The sequence below is a fragment of the Chaetodon trifascialis genome, chromosome 14 (genome assembly GCF_039877785.1).
Source record: "Chaetodon trifascialis isolate fChaTrf1 chromosome 14, fChaTrf1.hap1, whole genome shotgun sequence".
Taxonomy (NCBI): Eukaryota; Metazoa; Chordata; class Actinopteri; order Chaetodontiformes; family Chaetodontidae; genus Chaetodon; species Chaetodon trifascialis.
Window position 1 is genome coordinate 9,946,477 of NC_092069.1, and position 19,016 is coordinate 9,965,492.

The following is a 19,016-nucleotide window of genomic DNA, read 5'->3' on the forward strand; positions in this document are numbered from 1 at the left end:
TTCCAGGATGTAATGCGATGTGTATAATGTGTCAGTGGTCTCTTTGTGTGGACATGAACATGTGCGAAGGCAGTGATGAAAAGCAACATTGTCAACACATCAGTCTCTCAGATACATTTATAGGAATTGAGTCTCAAAGTCAATTCAGGGCATTTACCGTGTTCATCCACTGCAGTTCTTTTGTTCAAGGTTGGTTCATGTGCATGTGCGCTGTCGGGTCAGTCAATAAAACCAATCATGCTTGAATCATCCACTGGCTCTGTGCGATGCCATCACTCCACCCTGACAGTCAAACTCACCCAGCATCACTACAGCCAGAGGCAATCCTCACTGTCTCTCTCACTCACACACACGCACACACATAGGATTCACTGAAGTCAGGTCAGGTCAGGCCGAGCCTCACGTTGGTCAGCTGCCATGTTACAGCTACAGCACTACATGCAGTCCACCCACTGTGACCTGGACCTGCTGTTGAAGCAGCCTGGCAGCTTGTTAAGTTTAATTAACAAATATTCATATCCAAACTCATTGTTCTCAACGTCTGATCCGAGACAGTATGCAGTCTGACTGATCAATCCTACACGAGCTGCCACCAGGTGGGTCATAATCTGAAATTATTTTCAGAATTTGATCAACTTTATGCAAACAGGCTTTTATATTAAATGTTAAGTGTGGCACCTCCACATTCTCTCAACTCACCACAAAGACAGACACATTAAAAGAATGAGGATGGGCTCCACAATACTTTCCGCAACACGCGACAGTTATAGTACTAAACACTTTAATTTTCTAAGAGGACTGATAGATTTTTTTCAAGCAGACACACATTTCACAAAGAAACACTGTGCAGTCAATCAATAAATAACAAGTACAAAGGGATAAAAGGTACAAGGAAAGAAAAGAAAACCTATAGAAAAAATAACATCACAAAGACCAACAGCATCTTACGAACACAGCAGCTGACCAGACAGCTAGAGAAGTGCATAGACAGTATACAAGAAGTGGACGAAAGCCTCTGGGTCTGAAAAGTGAAGTAATACGCAAGTGCCTTAAACCTGCATTCTCTCTTAAGGCCTGCAGGGGGCGACTCCACTGGTTGCCAAAAGATTATATAGAATTCTTGGAGGAAATGACCCAACTTCAGTTTCTTGACAGTTTCCTATTGAGTTTACTTCCAGATTTTTTTGTATTTTGTAATGTTAGTCTCATTTACAGAGAAACACACAATAACACTGAGATTATGTAGGGCGTGGCTACCTTATGATTGACAATTTGTGACCTGGGCAACCTGCCAGCCAGGCGTAGCAATGTGAATCCATGACGCTGTACAATTAAAGAGGCGCAAACTTGTCATTTGTTGTCCATGTTTTGGTTGTGTGAAACTGTTTGCTGTTAGGTTGCACCAAATTATAATCAAAGTAGTCCGCTGTTCGGCCTCAATTAGCAAACCAGTTATAGTTAACGTAAATTGGATGCCCCTTGCTGAACAAGCATGCCAGCACTAAACCTCGAGGCTACAGAACGGCAGTCCATGTACCAATGTGTGATGTCATGGTGGCTATGTCCACTTCTTTTATACAGTCTATGAGTAAGTACAGAGCTGAAGATAGACAAGAGCTATGGCCACTAAGGTTTCAGTGGCAGACATGTTGGCTCTACAGTCCCATTCCATGGGGGTTGTAATAGGAATACAGAAAGTGTTCAGGAGATTGTCCTGTTAGTAAATTTAGCCGGGGCACCAAAATCTACATTTGTACTACTTTCTTGACTTCTTGCTGCTTCTTTACCATCCTACAGAGTAGGTGCTCATGTGTTTGCATGGAGCCTACTATCATTCAACAATACATTCTGAATTGCTATCATACAATTACCACCCAATATATAATCTATGCTAAACTGTTAGCGGGAAGACCAATATCACATACTGTTTCCATCATACACTTAAGCTACTGGGGCCAATGAATTACTGGGGACATACTGATGATTAGATTTGTGTTCTTTACACCTGACAGCTAACAGGACAATCTACCCAAACCTTAAAGTGTTCATTTATGAGTACATTCACCAACTGAACCTTTTAACGTTGGCCATCTTGACTTTGTGGCATCATGAAGGACAGTGTCAAACATTTACAGCCAACACAAGTTTGTTCTAGAGAAGCACACTGTGCCCCTATGACTCTGACTTGACACATACAATAGGTAGGTAGATCATAGTGTTGTTTAATATAGCATACATCACATGTGCATCAAACAGAGAGCACTTTTTTTTAATTCTTTTTAAAATTTTACTCTTCTTTAAGCAAATCTCTTAAATATTGTACGTTTTCTAACTTGCTTTATCATCTGTGCCACATTCTGACGTTGATTTGGTCGGGAAGAAAAGATTTGAAAAAGTTTATCAGTCTGAACCCCTGTGTGGATTGATGCGCAATAAACCAGCAAGCCTCTGAAAGCACATACTGCCAACTATTTATTCAGCATTCGTAGTATTGTGGTGTAGAACAAATACCAAGCTGCAGAGCAGTTTACTGTCACAGGAATAACCGATCAACTGTCAAACATGATCGCCTACTGACACAGAGGGTTCTGTAATGTCTGATCCCGATGTCAAAGTTGTAACATCCTTTAACATCGACAGCATTTACCGTAGCTGCGCTTGTAACAGTGAATAGAGAGGGAGACATTTGGAATGAATGACTTTTGATTTCACAGTGATTTTGCTGACAGTTGAAATTAATTGTGTTTATCTGTGGGGTTTCCTTTCAATGGGAGAACTATTTTTTACTACAAATTAAGGTGAGGTTACAGATTTTCAAAACCTCCATGTGAGGTCCTTGAATATCTGGGAACACATGAAGTGCTCTGAGTAATTTTAACAGGCTTGAGTGTTACCAAATACGTTTACCCAAACAAGGCAACTTTCCATGAACGTCGAAGAACGAAAGTCTCCTGTGAAGCTGCGGTGAAGATGTATGGGGTTGTGGATTCCTACTGTATACAGCAGCTCTGTCCGTTGGCATCTTTGGAGCGCAGACACAGTTTAGCTTTGTAGTTTTCCAGGTAAAGTAGCTGCTTGGAGTTGAACGCTCCACGACGCTTCCTGACAACATGAAAAAGATACTGTGCTCAAAACAGGAAAAAATATTGATAAAAAGAGAGACAAGAATGATTCTGAGTACAAGTGTTTGGACAATCATGTAAAATGGACAACAGCAGGATCACTGTTTTGTACTCACAGTCTTATGAAGTGCACAGCATCTTCATATTCCATCCCACACTCAATCAGAGCCAGGGCCACCAACACAGGAGCTCTGAGGAGAAACAAGCAACAGATTCACATGTACAGCCATCTGACCGGCAAACAGTCTTATGGACCTGTATGAAGGACAGACTTCAACTCAGTTTATGCCATCATTTACTTTGGATCCCTGTAGCTATAAATCAAAGCAGCATGGCAGTGGTCTTAATACTGTGCAGTGCCACAACTGACAATACAAGCCTGGTCTAAACAACATTCTGTGTGTATCAGCACCAAAAAAAACCTGAAACAACACAAGACTTTGGAGGATATGAATTTATGGCCTAGCTAGCAATTCAAAAGTGATAAAGAGATGTTAAATCCTGTGACTAGTGCATACTTACCTTCCGAGTCCCGCAACACAGTGCACAGCCACACAGCTCCCAGGCTCCTCTCTAAACTTTGTCTGTAACAGGTTCAGCCAATCATCAACCACCTGCTCTGGGGGGGCAGAACCATCATCAAATGGCCAATCCTGGAAGAGAGATTGAGTCGTTATTCGATCTCACTGATGTGTTGCAGCCAATGTGATCATTTTTGTTTTCATGATCACTGTAGGTCTAGACTGTCTGGATGTCCAGACTCCACCTTCAGGGTGTTTCTGTATCACATAAAGAGTTTTAAATCTTTTCTTGGATCCGGAATGCTCCAGACGTGTCTACAGTGTTTCAGTCATTGTGCAGTTGCTGTGCCAACAAAGTCCAGCACCAATAACCTTTCAAGATCAGCTGATGGCCTGCTGTGCCTACTGGCCTGAGGTTTCTTTGGAGATTAGGTCCATTTTATTATTGTACATAACATAGCTGGATTTGGAATTTACATGTTTTCAGACTTCTCTGTCTGTAAGTAAATGAGTGGGCTTAATCTGATGTACATCTATGTTACATACCAGGACTTGTATGCCCTCTTGTTCAACTGGCGTCTTGTCATACGTTGCAGCACACACTCTCACCAGGGTGTTTACTCCATACGCCTTCAGATCCTACACATCAAAACACACTTATTAACATGTTACTGTTACTTCCTATAGAAAGAAAATGAATGAAAGATATAAATGAGTTATTAAAACGTGTTCTACCTCTATAAACCTGCCCAGTTGTGCATTGGTGGGGTTGTGCGTAATGAGGAATCTCAGGCAGTCATAAGAGATTTCTACTGGAGCTGGTCGGTTCATTTTTACACCCACAAAGGTTTGAAGAAGAAGAAAAGATGAGGAAAGTACTGTGCTTCTGAGTCTTCAAAGGAACTAAAGTGGACGTTTTCTGATTGTTTAAAAAAAAAATCTTTCAATTAAAACAAAAACTTAAGAACCAAAAATTTAAAAAACACTTTAGAATGAATGCCACTAAATTATGCATCCATGTGATTTATGGGAAAAGAAAGTAAATATAACATTCCTTTGGTGACAATTCCTAGTCTGAATTAAAAACAAAAATGACACAATAAATTAATTGGAGGAAAAAATTAAGGGGGAAAAAAATCTAAACTTTTCTTGGCAATGAACAAAAAGACTAAATTGGCTTGGTTAAAAACTCAAAATGAAAATCTAACAGTGTGATCAAAAAGACCGGAGAGAAGACACCCAAAGTCCAAAAGAAAAAAAAAACTGGAGACAGATAAAGATCTGTCCCTTCTTTCTTTCAAATCTATTAGCCCATTCAGAGAAGCCCTGTGTGAATCAGAGCAGAAGAAGAAAGGAAAAGTATGAGAGGACGAGAGCTGTGAGGAAACTCCTCCTCTACTCCCCAGGACAGCTGACAGGCTGAAGATTGGCTTGTCTTCATATGGGTTGAACAGGGCGGCAGTAAGGACCTATGAGGACAGGGACAATATTTTTTAACAAATATGTGGTCATGGACTGAAATCAAATCAATTTGTCTCACCACTGACACCACCAGCCTTTCGACTACACACCTGTGTGTGTGAATGGCAGTGTTTGTGCCTAGCTGGTGTCTCCTGTTCACTTGTCCACAATAAGCAGCAGGTGCTGGGCTTGGCAAAACTCCCCTCCAAGCCTCGCAAACGCCATACATGTGCAGCCTAAGAGAGGGATGGAGTGATGAATTACAAGCCTGATAGCTACTCATCTGCACGGTATGAGAGTGGAGCAATGCTGCAGCGGTCACACACTCACTGTGATGAGAGCCGAGGAGATTGTTCATTGAGCGGACACAGGAAAATGTGACGGCTCCGGGATGTAGACACACCATTGATGATGATGCTGCTTTTCTGGGTCCTGGCTGACAACGGCCCGCTAGCTTGTTGCTAACCTGCCCATAAAGAAAAACATGTTAATACTGCTCAGCTCACCTTATCTGAATTTAGTAGCTAGCTTCCTGCATTTAAGGCTACGTGTTTGCGAGAAAATGAGAAAAGCGTGGTCATTAGCTCATGTGTTGATATCCCGTATATATAGTGGTTAACTCAAACCAGGCAGCTTGTATCTCTGCAAAACAGAACAACATAAAATACACGAGGTGGTTTTACTTAACGTTGGAGTTCGGCGACTCCATTAGAAAATAACGGAACGTAACAAAGCTAACGGTGCTCAGCTAAAGATAAACTGTGTTACGGCTCAGAGATCTAACGTTAGTTAATTTTACACCTGCCAGTAAACAACAATTTATAAACTGTTCAGTAACGTTACAACGTACATATTGTTAAGAGCTCGATATCTGGCTAGCTTATCATTCCCTGCTTGTGCAGCAGTATATTAGCTAACTGTGTTCAGAGAATGTTAATGTTAGCTCGGGCGATGTTCTAACGTGAACTCACCATGGATGTTACCTTATTAACAAAAGCCAGCTAGCTTAACGTTACTGGTAGCTGTTTTTAAAGGAGCACACATCACTGCAACTAACACGTTACAAAACCACTTACAACCTAGTTTAAGACAAAATGTCAGCACATGATTTAGAAACTACGTAATATTACTAGACTATTCAACAACGCCATCTGTCATTAGAGGCTCCGCCGCCAGCCAGGTCACATAAAAACAGGTCAACAACCATGTACCCAGAATAAACAGCAAGCTAACGCTTCCAGGCTACAGCATTCGCCGGTTTTCAATAACAGCCAGATGACAGCGACCACAGTGGCCTCGTTAACACAGACATCATGAGCGACACAATAGTAACAGTTGCTACATCGACGTCAAACACACACGACTGACATAGCTACTTACAAAACGCAGTAGTTTCGCGACAAATCGAGACGCTCCTAATTGCAGAGAAGAGTCTGCGACGAAGACATGTTGAACAGAAATGTCGAATTAGCTACAACAAACATCACAATTTCCGGTCGCAGGCTTTCAATAATAAAACAGATACAGAAAGGGTGCGCTGCACGGTTTTGAAAAAGCGGGACCGTTTTAATTTGTAGACAGACCTCATACACTTCCGGTGTTTCCAGTCTGTCTCCTGCTAGCTTGACTATAATGCCGGTTTAAAAATTGCCCGAGCGCCCCGGGGCAACCGAATATCATATTACACTGCTTTGTTTCACAGAAGTACTATTTAATGTATTTAATGTTCGAAATCAGGTTTATTCATTTATCTATCTAAATCACATTTTTATCTGTTTTGTCCTACTAGACCTGAAAATTCTGCCTGTATCACTGAATAAGGCTGCAAGCAGACATATTGTAATCTAACTGTGGTCAGATGTTCGGCTGTTTGCAGGTTGTAAAATGTGTTTTCTGTCAGCTTAGGAGGTTTGCAGCCTTGCCTTTCTATATTTGCCTCCCTGGTGGTGTGTGGTTCATCACGAGGGAGGCAACACTGCTAATGCGTCTGCCATTAAAGCCTCTTGTGTGAACTCTAACCTTTACTCTGCTGGCATCACAACATTTTCTAGCAAGGTTTAAACCTGTTCAACTGTACCCATTGTTCTAAGGTTACACTTTCCACTAGATTTGATCAAACATCCTTACAAATTAAAAACATTTGTCATAAATCATTTTTCAAATCATTTTTTCCTCATTTATTTTCACTCTCATGCAGCTTATGAACACTTTCAGATTTCACTCTTTCATTATGTCCCTTTGCATGATCTTGCCTCTATAACACATTTGTTTTATTTTATGCAGCCATAAAGTACCACTCAATTTCAAATAAGCTGTTGAAAATAACGGAAACTGAATGTATTTAATTATGCTGCTCTGTCTAGCATTTGAACGCACCACTCAGTGTAAAACCACATTTGCATTGCTCCCTGTGTAACAACACAGAGGGTGTGGCATCTCCCTCCCTCTCTTTCTTCCTTACTCCTTCTCCACACACACACACACACACACACACACACACACACACACACACACACACACACACACACACACACACACACACACCACAGGCATTTTGGCTGGCAAGGATGGATGTTCTTTCTCCCTGCTCCTCATATGTGCTGGGTTTTTTACCTATTTATGAGGTGTAAGGTTACGTGGCTTGTGGGGAGTGGAGTCTCCCTGCGTCAAACTGACAAGACAGGGCATGTAAAGTCTGTGTGTGCGATGACGTAGCTGCTGCTGAATCTGGTTTGGCAGGATTTCTGAGGGAAGGGCGAGAGAGCAAGGAAAGACACAGAGAGAAAAAGGAGCTGAAGAGTTGAAACTGGTTTTTCTTTCACTGTATTTAACTTTACTCTTGTACCTTAAGCTTCTCCTGCTGGTGTGGACATATTGGGTTTGGGTGTTTGAGCCGGGTTTCAACACTAGGTAAGGTTGCTTTTGTTTGATTATTATTAACTTAAGTGTATCACAAAGTTCAAGTCAGTACGGTAAAGAAGAGATTGTAGCCAGCAGTGTTTGAATTTAACACAGGCTTAGGTACAGTAATGTATTTTTCCTTATTTACCCTAAAACAAAGGAAGATACAAGTTGTTTTTCATGCCAACAAAAGGAAAAAAACACCATCCTTCCCACTAAAAGGAAAGACACAATGGAAGGAACCTTTTCCTATTCCTATGACTAAAACACAAACTTTGAGTGTGGCAGGATATTGAGCAATCAGTACCAAGATTACTGTATATGAACATCGACAGTTTTATTTGCCAAAACATCCTTTCATGTAAACAATAGCTCTGTCAACTCATCATTAGCATATTTTGCACAACAGTCAGTGCCTGAGGTCAACCACACACATTTCAATGTAGAAACCAAAACAGTCTGATCATAATCGAGGCAAGTCCAGGCAGCTAAATGTCAGCTGTATCTTATTTATCTTACATGACGGCCAGAAACTACGCATTGATTAATCCAGAGTTTAAAGAGTTAAAACTGAAAAGTCTGAGCCACTCCTATTTACTGAAATCTAAATATTTTACTATTTCCTAAACAGTGCGTGATCCTGCACTGCTCCAGAAACCATACAGGCGTAAGGACGCTGTTCCCATATGGATGTTATTTATCTTCATGACCAGTAATGTGATGAATCATGAAAAGAAAACAGGGCAGTTTATGGTTTCGAGTATGATCATTGCGAGAGAAACAACCAACAAAATCTAGTTCAAAGAGGCATTTTTCCATTTATATGAAAAACCCTCACTCGACTGAACTAGAGTTTACAGTTATTGTTTTACTAGTATGCAGAAAAAGAAGACAGTGTTTCTATCAATGCTAGCCCCGTGTACCTATGGAAACCACCAGTGCACAATAGAAGATTTGTGCACTGATTAGATTATATTTGCAAGGACAAAGATATCTTTGTTAAACACACATCCCAGTATCTAAGTAACATAAACTCTGACACCGCACACTAGCTATAAGAGAAGATATATTTATACTGGACTAATGAGACAAGGCTGCTTCATTCATGAACCTCATTACTGTCGCACACATGCTTGCATTTCCACTGCGTCCCTTCAGCTCAGCAGACAAACACACAGCGACAAAAAGAGCAGTGATGCTTATTGTCCACACACACACACACACACACACACACACACACACACACACACACACACACACACACACACACACAGCAGCTGTGTGGACAGAATCAAAAGAGTACAACCCCTGTATGCAACGCAAAATGACGTCACCAACGTAATAGCCAGCTTCACAGTGGCCTACCTGCTGGTCATACAGCACACTGTTAGCAAGTGAATGTTTTCTGCCTGGTAATTATGTGTGGAATTGACTAATTTGCACTAGCAACATAAGTTTTTGCATGACATTTGTAAAAATGTCGGCAGGGAGATAATGTGCTTCTGCCTCTTGGTCAGGAGTAGTTGCGAGGCAATCAGTGGAGACTTTAGTAAATCAGTGATCTCAGCCAAGAAATAGTCTGGCAACAGCAACTTCTTGTTTTTACACTTTCATTTTTTTTGTACCGATCAAACAAACCAAATGGAAAGTAGCGCTTTAGAGGTGCTGGTAGACATATTTGTTTTCTTTGAACAGAGCCAGGCTAGCTGTTTCCCTTTGTCTCTAGTCTTTGTGCTAAGCTAAGATAACTGGCTGCTAGCTGCAGCTGTATATTTTTCTTGAATTGTTGTCAAAAAAGGGATAAGGGTAGGTTCTTAAGCATTAAACCATTCCTTTAAATTGAGGGGTTACTTGTTCATCTGTCAGTTTAAAAATTATTTCAGCAAACAGATTGTTCATGTAGATTCATCCATCAGCCTCTGCAGACAGCTGACAGACATTTATTTTCCTCCCTGAGTGTACCATGATTCTGTCTTCTCTGGCCTGTTTACATCTTGTCATGGTTACTGAAGCGTGGACTTGCATTAGTGAGGGGCCTGATAATGTTAATAATCCTGAATAACAATTTATGAAGCTTTAAAAAAGTCAGCAGGCTTTTTCAACTCAGTGGACTCAGCCAAGAAACACCTTCAGACATAACATGAAACAATGTTTCTACCTACCTCTCCAGGCAAATCAGCACTTCACAAACAATTTCACACAAGCCCATGCAAGCTGTACATCAGGCACACCGGTTTCGGGTGCAGTTACTTGCATCTGTTGGCTTGGGCGAGATGTGGCTGATAGATTCAACTTGATTATTGTCATTGAGAGCAAAGCCAGCTCGAAGCAATATCTTACAAAATCTCACAAATAATTCAGCTATGATCTGTTTTTATCTTCAGGACGTGGCAACATAACCCTCTTTTCTTTCTTCCTCTCCTTCAGAGGGTGCACTTGTTTCTTTCAGCCAGGCCAGTGCAGCAGTAGGGATGAACTGGTCGGGACTGGAGAGTCTGCTGAGTGGAGTCAATAAATACTCCACCGCATTCGGGAGGATCTGGCTGTCCATGGTGTTTGTGTTCCGTGTCCTGGTGTTTGTGGTGGCAGCGCAGAGGGTTTGGGGTGACGAGAGCAAAGATTTTGTGTGCAATACTCGACAGGTAAGACGGAGGAAGCGCACTGGTTTGTCTGTGCTCACACTTTGCATGGAGAAATCACTTTCCTACGAGGAAGTACCACATTAACATTAAGCCAGCCTAAAGGAGTTTTTACATCTATAGTTTGCTTGCTCAGTCACTTGATGAGTTGGTGAAGTTGGTTTCTTTTCACACAGAGAAAAATCCAAGTGAGCAAAAGTGCAGCATTACAAGCACCGTGAGAATGTTAACTTCACTCGCTGGTCAGATGTGTCTGAGGTGGGCGCAAGATTGGAAATAGAAGTTCCTGAAGGCGGCTCACTGACCAAACACAGCGTACTACGTTGTACTATTCCAAGTCCGACCTCAGTACACTCTCCAACTAGCTGCTAGCAACTGTTGCATTTGCTCGTCTGCACCCCACTGTGCAAAGCACACCTGGCTCCAACTTGCAGAGTAGGCTGAGCAGTTGGATTGGATTGAGGTCAGATCGCATTCCCCCCACAAACAAACCCTTCCAGAGTTCATTTGGAATCAGACCAAGACCATCTCCTCTCAAGGGTCTCAGTCCAGCTGTTTGGTCCAAACCAGGGTTTGACTGACAGATTTCACATCAGCCCAATAATGACAGGGAAAATGCACCATGGCTCGTTTGAACTGAACCGAAAAGGTTAGGCATGAAAGCACCCTGACTAGTACTTTTAAAGACTGTCCTGACTGTTTCAACTCAGTTTTGTCCTTGCCTATTTTAATGTGTCTCTTGTGGGTCCCCAGCTTGTGCAACGCCAAATTTCTGGAGGAGCCCTGTACGAGCTCAGCATTCAGTGCAGGCAGCCTTACTAAAGAAATGGACTGATTTTTTCGGACTTTAACACATTTGCTACTTATTTGACAAATAAATCATCTCTGTCTATTTGTTGAGTAACTCTATTAGGCTCACAAGCAAATGTTTCAGCATGTAGAACACACGGTAAGCATCACTCTGCTAACTTTATTTTGTCTGTACGTCTTGCAGGGAAAAAAAGTTCTGCTGTTGAAATGTTCATGTTTTTTGTTTGTTTTTTTAAGATTTATATCTATTATTATGTCTTGCCCCTACCAAGGACTCCAAGTTTCAATGCATTGTAGCTTTTCACCAGCATAGAGGCATTATAACGTTCATCACATCCTCCTGGCAGCACTAGTGGTATTGTTTTGTATTTATCATTTCATGACAGTTGCATCAGCTGCGGTATGAAATAAAGTATTGCCTCTTCGAAACTCTTCGGTTCCTTGATATTATCTCTGGTGCAAATACAACAGCCTATGCTATCACTCATTTTACCCATCTGAGACGCCACAGTCATTACAGAAAAAGCCATTGCAGTATGTTTTCTCTAAATTTCTTTTACTTTGTTCCCAGCCTGGCTGTACCAACATCTGCTATGACCACATCTTCCCCATCTCCCACATCCGTCTGTGGGCGCTGCAGCTGATTTTTGTCACCTGCCCGTCTCTGATGGTGATGGCTCATGTTAAATATCGCGAAGGAAAGGATGCAAAATATGTGGTGCTGCACCAAGGCTCTCACCTGTATGCCAATCCTGGCAAGAAGAGAGGGGGGCTCTGGTGGACCTATCTGCTGAGTTTGGTGTTAAAAGCTGGATTTGACACATCATTTCTTTACATTCTGTACCGGATATACCATGGATATGACCTGCCCAAGTAATGCTCATATGACTACAGAAAACATGAGAAATGAAAAGGTGATCATCTATTGGGTGCCTTTAACAAACTCTGTCTTTTCTTTTAGGTTATCCAAGTGTTCACTGGACCCATGTCCCAACACCGTTGACTGCTTCATCAGTCGTCCGACAGAGAAGAAGATCTTCATGCTGTTCATGGTTGTATCCAGTGCGTTGTGCATCTTCATGTGTATCTGTGAGATGGTTTATCTCATCGGCAAGCGCATCTCCAAATTGTTAAGGATCCGCCACGAAAACGAGAGGCTCCTGTTTGCTGAGCAGCATGAGCTCACCAACATGGCCCTACCCAGGTCCCAGTATCGCAAGACTGATCCAACGCTGGCAGACAGCCAGATGAGTTTAAACAGGAGGGAGAAGATCAAAGCTACGAGTGCAACTACAACCTTGTAGGACTCAGAGGTCACTAAAACTTGGTTTTGTTTCTAATGGGTGGAAACAAGAGGAGTGCAAGTTACCGGATAAAGTTATTTAACCGAAAGACTGATAAAAGGACATATCCTGTCCCCCACATGAACATGAAACCTTCATGACGCTCCTTTGGAAGTATCTTCAACACTGACCAGCTGTATGTTGCAGGACACTGTTAAAGAAGAGGACTACCATAGTATTACTATGTCTGCACGTGATATTTCTGACCTTGTGCCACAGATGTGGTCACATTATGGCTGACTATACAAAGAGAAACATCCAGGAGCTGGCTTTTTATAGCATAATGTGTAATTTTGATTTAATGTATCACCTTGATGTAAATAATGTAAATGACTGTATCTTCAACACTGTAAGTAGCTTTATTGTTTGTGTGACTGAGAAAACGACATCCAGTGCTCTGTGTGTTCATGTTTCTTCCACTAAAAGGACCAAAATGACACTTCAGAATTGGATTAACCGATCAAGGTTAACTTTTAACCACTGATTGGTTCAGAGAGGCTCATATCTGATTTTTTCTGACAGCCAGCTGATTCATTGGCCTATCCTCTCAAGGGGGCTACAGTCTCAGAATTCAAAAATTACACTGAGATTCACTGTTATTTCATTTTCATCGTGTAGTGTGAGAAGGGAGAGTGAACCTGAAGCTGTAGTCTTACTGTACAGGCTGCGTTTAATCCCCAGACACAGAGCAGACTACTCTGTTTTAACTATGAGTCGACTGGAATGTCATCATGTGGTCCAATAGTTTCTATTAAGACTTGTTATTTTTGACCCTTTAAGTCCAACATTTGATTAGCTGTAAAGTAAAACTGCTGATCAAGCTCAGTGTCTCCATTGTGTTTCATTGCAGAAGGCTCTATTCTATTCAGAAAGTCAAGGTTTGTATACACAGTCTGGTGATGCACTTAATATCAGTGACAACCTCACAAGAGAAGATGAAGGCTTCAGAAAATCCAGCAGAAACAAGCGGAGAGGAGAGAAAGAGGAAGAGAGGGAGACAGAGAAATGGAGCAATATGCACAGCAATAATAATAATAATAATAATAATAATAATAATAATAATAATAATAATAATAATAATAATAATCATAGAAATATCATTAATAATATTGTATATGCTAGGATCTGGCATGTGTATGATAGTATATGTATGTATGAATATATAATAGTATATATAATAGAAATGATGATAATTAACCATAGCAGTGGGTGTCAAGTAGGGCTATGGTGGTAGGCACAACCATGATCCACAATCCAGGAGAATCCATGATCCATGGGAAACAGGTGTTAGTAATGACATTAACAGAAACAGTGAACTAGCATGAACAATAGCAGGACCCTGATTCTAAAACAGCTGAAGGGATATTAATTTTATATTTTACACTGCATATTTTACATACACATGAGGCTTAGTAATTGTCTGCTGGAGGTGCTCGCGTTCAAAATTCGACAGAAAATAGTTTCATTACTGTCTCTTACCACTAGATAGCAGCATTTTCAAAGTCAGATAAACCAAATTCTTTCTGTCTATATAACGAGCCGTTATCAAAGTAAAATAAAAATAAAAAACACTTATAGACGACGTGTATTGAGTGGTCGTATGAACGGCGCAAGTACCCCAACCATACGGACAAGAACCGACAGTGCTGCCTTCAAGCGCTTCTTGAAAACCGTTCAAATTTATTTTCTCCACCCATCAGCCGCTGGCAGCTTTTGAATATTTATATAAAGAGCTTACTAGAGGTTATCATACAGATGTAACCGAATTCTAATCTACACTGTTTGATGCAGTCTATATTTACATACCGGTATGGAGCAATTGGCGTAAATAGAAAACATTCGACCCGACGAGGATGGGATTCGAACCCACGCGTGCAGAGCACAATGGATTAGCAGTCCATCGCCTTAACCACTCGGCCACCTCGTCCGGAGAAAAATCGACGGCAGCGTCGAAAAAACTTCTGTGACTGTACGGAAACGTCGGGCCATTGGTTCGTTTCACATTTGCACACACGTTTATTGGTCTTAATGTGTCTTAAGTTATTGCGCTTAAACGTGTTGAACTTAACCCATTTCGACTCCTTGTGAAACGTCGTTACAACGCAGTATGAGTCTTCGAACAGACACAACGCCCTGGCGATTCACCAAACACTCAAATATGTGCTGACATGTTTCCTATCAGCGGAACAAAAGGGTGCAGATTTATATCAGCCTACGGTACGTATGTCTGTCCACCACAGGGAGCCAGAGACCACCAAACACGGCATTTTTAACTTCTAATCTGGAGTTTCAGTGCTTAGTGGGTCTTACTCCAGCATCTGGTGTCAAACATGCTGCCATTCTTAAACTTATCTAAGAAATCCTATGTACCATTTAACCTTGTGAGACATGTGTCCAACTGTGCCCCCAAACTGATTTTAAGGATTCAAAGGTTTATTTGACATATATTCAAGTCATATGTAGTGAAAAGCAATATGGTGTGGCCCTAATGTTGTGAAAAAAAGATTTTAAAATATGGTTATAGTTAAATTAAAGATTAAATATGACTATACGCAAATATCTGTACTTTCTATTGGTGCAGATTTGACCTTTTCATGGTATTACAAGCAGGACAAGGATGAATGAAATATGACTGAAGTCCACACATCCTCTATACTTTATGCTCACCATAAATTAACATTACACCCATTTTTTTTGTCCTGTCCAGATTCCACAAGGAACATAGGTTTTCTAGCTGGCTCCCACTCACTTAATGATGTAAATGTTTGTGGTTATGTCTTGATTTCTTTACTTGTCATCCAAGTTGTCTTTTCATGAATTGCTTGTACTACGCATGTGATTGTTCTTATGTATGCATGACATAATAACTGACACCAGCCTCCTGATGAAAACTCACTGACTTGATCAGTGTGTGTTGAGGTGTGAATCACAAGGCTGAACACAGACAGAGGGGATCGAACATTTATTTACCCTTATTAAAAGTTACAATAAAACCATTAACATCTTCAAACGATAGCAAAATAAAAGAGAACCAAAAATATTGGCCAAAACATATTTACAGAGACAGTTTGCAGATAAAAAGCTCACATTTTGTACACAATCCCAACCCCTGCATCATAGACTCTGAAATGTGAACACTGCAATACTCAAGAAGCTTGAATGTGGTTTTAGCCAGAAAAAGAATCAAAATGCACGAACAAAGACATAGCTCTTTTTCCACCTCCCCTCCTCGATTTTCACTTTTCTATACATGACAAAATACTTGAAATTTGGGGGTAAAACATAGGAATGTAGAATTCTAAAAATCAATAAGATCATTTGAAAGGTTTATGTGTCCATATAACAGTCATTTCGAGAGGAGATGGTCTGCCCCGCTCCGCAACGGTGACAACTTTTAGATCCCAAAAAAAGATGAGAAAGAAAAATGTTATAGGGCTGCCACGCTGTTAAAAAGGATGCTTCTCCATGAATTGGGAAAATAAGTCAGTATTCCTGATTCGCTCCACATCCAATCCATTACCTTCGCCACGCGCCAGTCTCTGTGTGTACCATGAGGGGGCGACACAAGCCGACGCTTTCATCATGAGAGGGCCCGGTGAGATTCCGTCTGTCGTAGAACTAATAAAAAGGCAGTGAACTGGTGGTTGAATCAGCAAACGTGATATATCCTTTGTCTTCTTTTGTAGTTTTGTTTATAACTTTAAGAACGTGGCACGAGTCTCTCATATATATATTTATATACTTTAATCTTGGAAAATCAGTTCAGGTGCCGTGGCGGGGTGCAGTCACTCTGCCTTGGCCTCGCCCTCGGAGGCTGCAGGTGTCGTGTCCTCGGCGGGGGCGGCCTCCGCGGCGGGGGCAGCCTCTGTGGGTGGGGCCTCCTCTGCTGCCTTGGTCTCTCCCTCAGGTGCAGGTGCAGCATCAGCATCGGCGGCGGCGGCCTCGCCCTCTTTGGCCTCGGCGGCCGGCGTCTCCTCTTTGGTTTCCTTGGCCGCGTGGCCATTCTCCTCTGGTTTGTCCTCGGTCGTGGGGGAGGTGGCCTCCTCTTTGCCCTCCTCGCTGCCCTTCTTGCTCTTTTTCAGCGAGATGCCCTTGAACTTGAAGGAGTTCTTCAAGGAGAACTTCTTCTTCTTTTTGCCATCCTTGGCGGCCTCGCCCTCCGCTTTGACAGCCTCGCCCTCGGCTGCAGGAGCAGGCTCAATGGCGTCCCCGGCACCGGCTTCGCCCTCCTTGGCTGGTTCGGCTGTTCCATTCCCATCTGCAGCAGCCACTTCCCCGTCGGGCTTAGCTGACACATCGCCGTTGGTCTTGACATGGCCGTTCTCCTGCAGAGAAGAAGACTCATTAGCCATGGATTAAAATAATCAAACTGGGTCAAAATGAACTCGCTGAGTGGCAACATCACTCAAATATACAGATGGATAAACTGTAGATGAAATGTGTACTAATACTCCAAATAAATCTAAAGAGATCTGGCATATGACAGATTAGCATTAGCCCATTTACTCCAATAGTTAATCCATGTTATACTTGAGGAAAGCTGCTTGCCCTGACAGTGGTTGGGTGGTGGTGGTGGGGGTGAGGGGGAACTAAAAGTCATGCAAACAGCTGTTTGCATGACTTTGAGCAGACACATGGGGGCAGTAGAGCTGCATCTAAACGTCAACACAGCCAGTGAGCTGGGGAACAAAGGAATCCCCGTGAAACCTGCTTTCTGCGCTCATCCAGGAGCTGCAGCTCACATCCACCACAGCTCCCTGCATGAGCTCAGCGTGGCCAGACTCCAGCCAGCACAACAAAGACAGTTTACATTCAATTCATCTACAGAGCCGATAATGAGAAGAGAGAAGGTTTTTGTTCAAGTCTACAAGTCGGTCAACTCCAACGACAAGTTCATCAGCATACATGAACTGGCACCGCGCTAAGAGCTCTTGTTCTTATCTGAGTCAAACCCCCATTTAACTCTTCACAATCACAACATTTTAGAGCTACAAACTTCTGTAACCTGGTAGAACTACATGTGAATAACCGCATGCATGAATGCAGGGCAGGGGGTTTGAATCGGCGCCTTGTTTGCAGCTCCGCAACATGCGCCCCCAGCAGAGCGCATTTGCATCCTTCGCTCCGTCTGCCTCGCATCTTTTGTTCGACGTGAGGGCGACTCTAGCCCCCGACTACAGCCAACTCATGACAGAAAACACGGTCCGAGCACACGTTTGGGTCAGAATCTGCCACTGTGGCGTTCAATGTGCGGCTGAATTGCCCCCATGGGAGCAGCAGACGGAATTAACAAAAGGCAGGTCTGGTGCGCGCGGAGCGGGGACGAGCATGGCCACTCGACGGCTGCTCTGCTGGAGGTCCCCCGGATTTTAGACAACCTGTTTTAGCTTGGTTCAAACTCACTGAGTGTGCAGCCATGTGGTGACCAGACGGCTGGGTCTGCTCTCAGCAGCAAAGAGCATCAGCTCGGCTCCCATCGCAGCCCGCAGCCCCGCCGTGGCACCCATGCTGCCAGTGGGCGTTGGGTGCCATGTGGCCCCCCGCTGATGCTGGTCATGTCAGGCCTGATTCACTCACCTGGCCGTTGGCTTTGGCAGCAGCAGGGTCGGCGGCGGCTTTCCCCTCAACAGCTACTCCACCCTTGGACAACTGGGCACCCATTTTTTTTCTCCTGTAGGTGATTGGAACAAAAAATAAAATCGAAAAAGAAAAACCTCGAGGAGTTCTTGAGATTTAAAAATCCAGCTCTGGGATAGGTGCGATCTTGCCCAAAAGAGGTGAAAAAATCCGACTGGATCTCCTTCTCCCTTGTAGGTCTGGATACGAGAGGATCCCCCTTCTGTGAGTGCTGACCCCACGGCTGCTGAGCTCAAATTAAAGGATGTCGGTGATAAGACTGTGAGTGTTTCAACCGCGCCTCAAAATCGACCAGAGTCTCCTCCCATGGGCGTGACAGGCGGGCTTCGTCCAATCTGCAGCCGGGGGACGGGCCTCCTTCACCCCCCTGTCACTGCAACAGTCTGCTGCTCAACTTGGAAGATCAGCAAGACTTTTCCACCGTTTCAGGTGACTGGAGGATTTTGGCCATTTAAAACTTTGCTCATAAACTTAACTTAAACTCCGCACTTGTTGCAAGAAAGTGAGATCTGATCACAGAGAAGTCCCTTCATGCCGATGTCATTTTAATAACATGTATATAATGAGAGAAAAGATGTCATA

The 19,016-nt window shown here is 42.7% G+C and overlaps 3 protein-coding genes and 1 non-coding gene across 5 annotated transcripts; 1 reads left to right on the forward strand and 3 right to left on the reverse strand.

The window, feature by feature from the left end:
* Positions 1-764: 764 nt before the first annotated feature.
* On the reverse strand, positions 765-6,627 carry LOC139342146 (protein tyrosine phosphatase type IVA 2-like). 2 transcript variants are annotated; one of them, XR_011603033.1, is made up of 9 exons: positions 6,485-6,627; positions 5,435-5,570; positions 5,215-5,340; positions 4,379-5,112; positions 4,190-4,282; positions 3,645-3,775; positions 3,239-3,313; positions 965-3,102; positions 765-907 (listed from the first exon to the last, which is right to left on the reverse strand). XR_011603033.1 is itself a non-coding variant. In XM_070979096.1 (8 exons), the coding sequence occupies exons 4-8, from the start codon at positions 4,472-4,474 to the stop codon at positions 2,991-2,993; spliced, it is 507 nt and encodes a 168-aa protein (XP_070835197.1). In that variant the 5' UTR covers positions 4,475-5,112; positions 5,215-5,340; positions 5,435-5,570; positions 6,485-6,627; the 3' UTR covers positions 765-2,990. The 2 variants fall into 2 exon arrangements, 1 of the variants encoding a protein (XP_070835197.1); XM_070979096.1 differs by having other exon boundaries at positions 765-3,102.
* A 3,677-nt stretch (positions 6,628-10,304) lies between these two features.
* gjb9a (gap junction protein beta 9a) lies at positions 10,305-13,563 on the forward strand. Its single transcript, XM_070979083.1, has 3 exons — positions 10,305-10,647; positions 12,026-12,327; positions 12,416-13,563. Exons 1-3 carry the CDS (start codon positions 10,477-10,479, stop codon positions 12,756-12,758), a joined length of 816 nt encoding a protein of 271 aa, XP_070835184.1. The 5' UTR covers positions 10,305-10,476; the 3' UTR covers positions 12,759-13,563.
* Positions 13,564-14,642: 1,079 nt separating this feature from the next.
* On the reverse strand, positions 14,643-14,724 carry trnas-gcu (transfer RNA serine (anticodon GCU)). Its single transcript has one exon. It is a non-coding gene; the product is annotated as a tRNA-Ser (tRNA).
* Positions 14,725-15,740: 1,016 nt separating this feature from the next.
* Positions 15,741-18,694, reverse strand: marcksl1a (MARCKS-like 1a). Its single transcript, XM_070979910.1, has 2 exons — positions 18,375-18,694; positions 15,741-17,122 (listed from the first exon to the last, which is right to left on the reverse strand). The coding sequence occupies exons 1-2, from the start codon at positions 18,456-18,458 to the stop codon at positions 16,583-16,585; spliced, it is 624 nt and encodes a 207-aa protein (XP_070836011.1). The 5' UTR covers positions 18,459-18,694; the 3' UTR covers positions 15,741-16,582.
* Between the last annotated feature and the right edge of the window lie 322 nt (positions 18,695-19,016).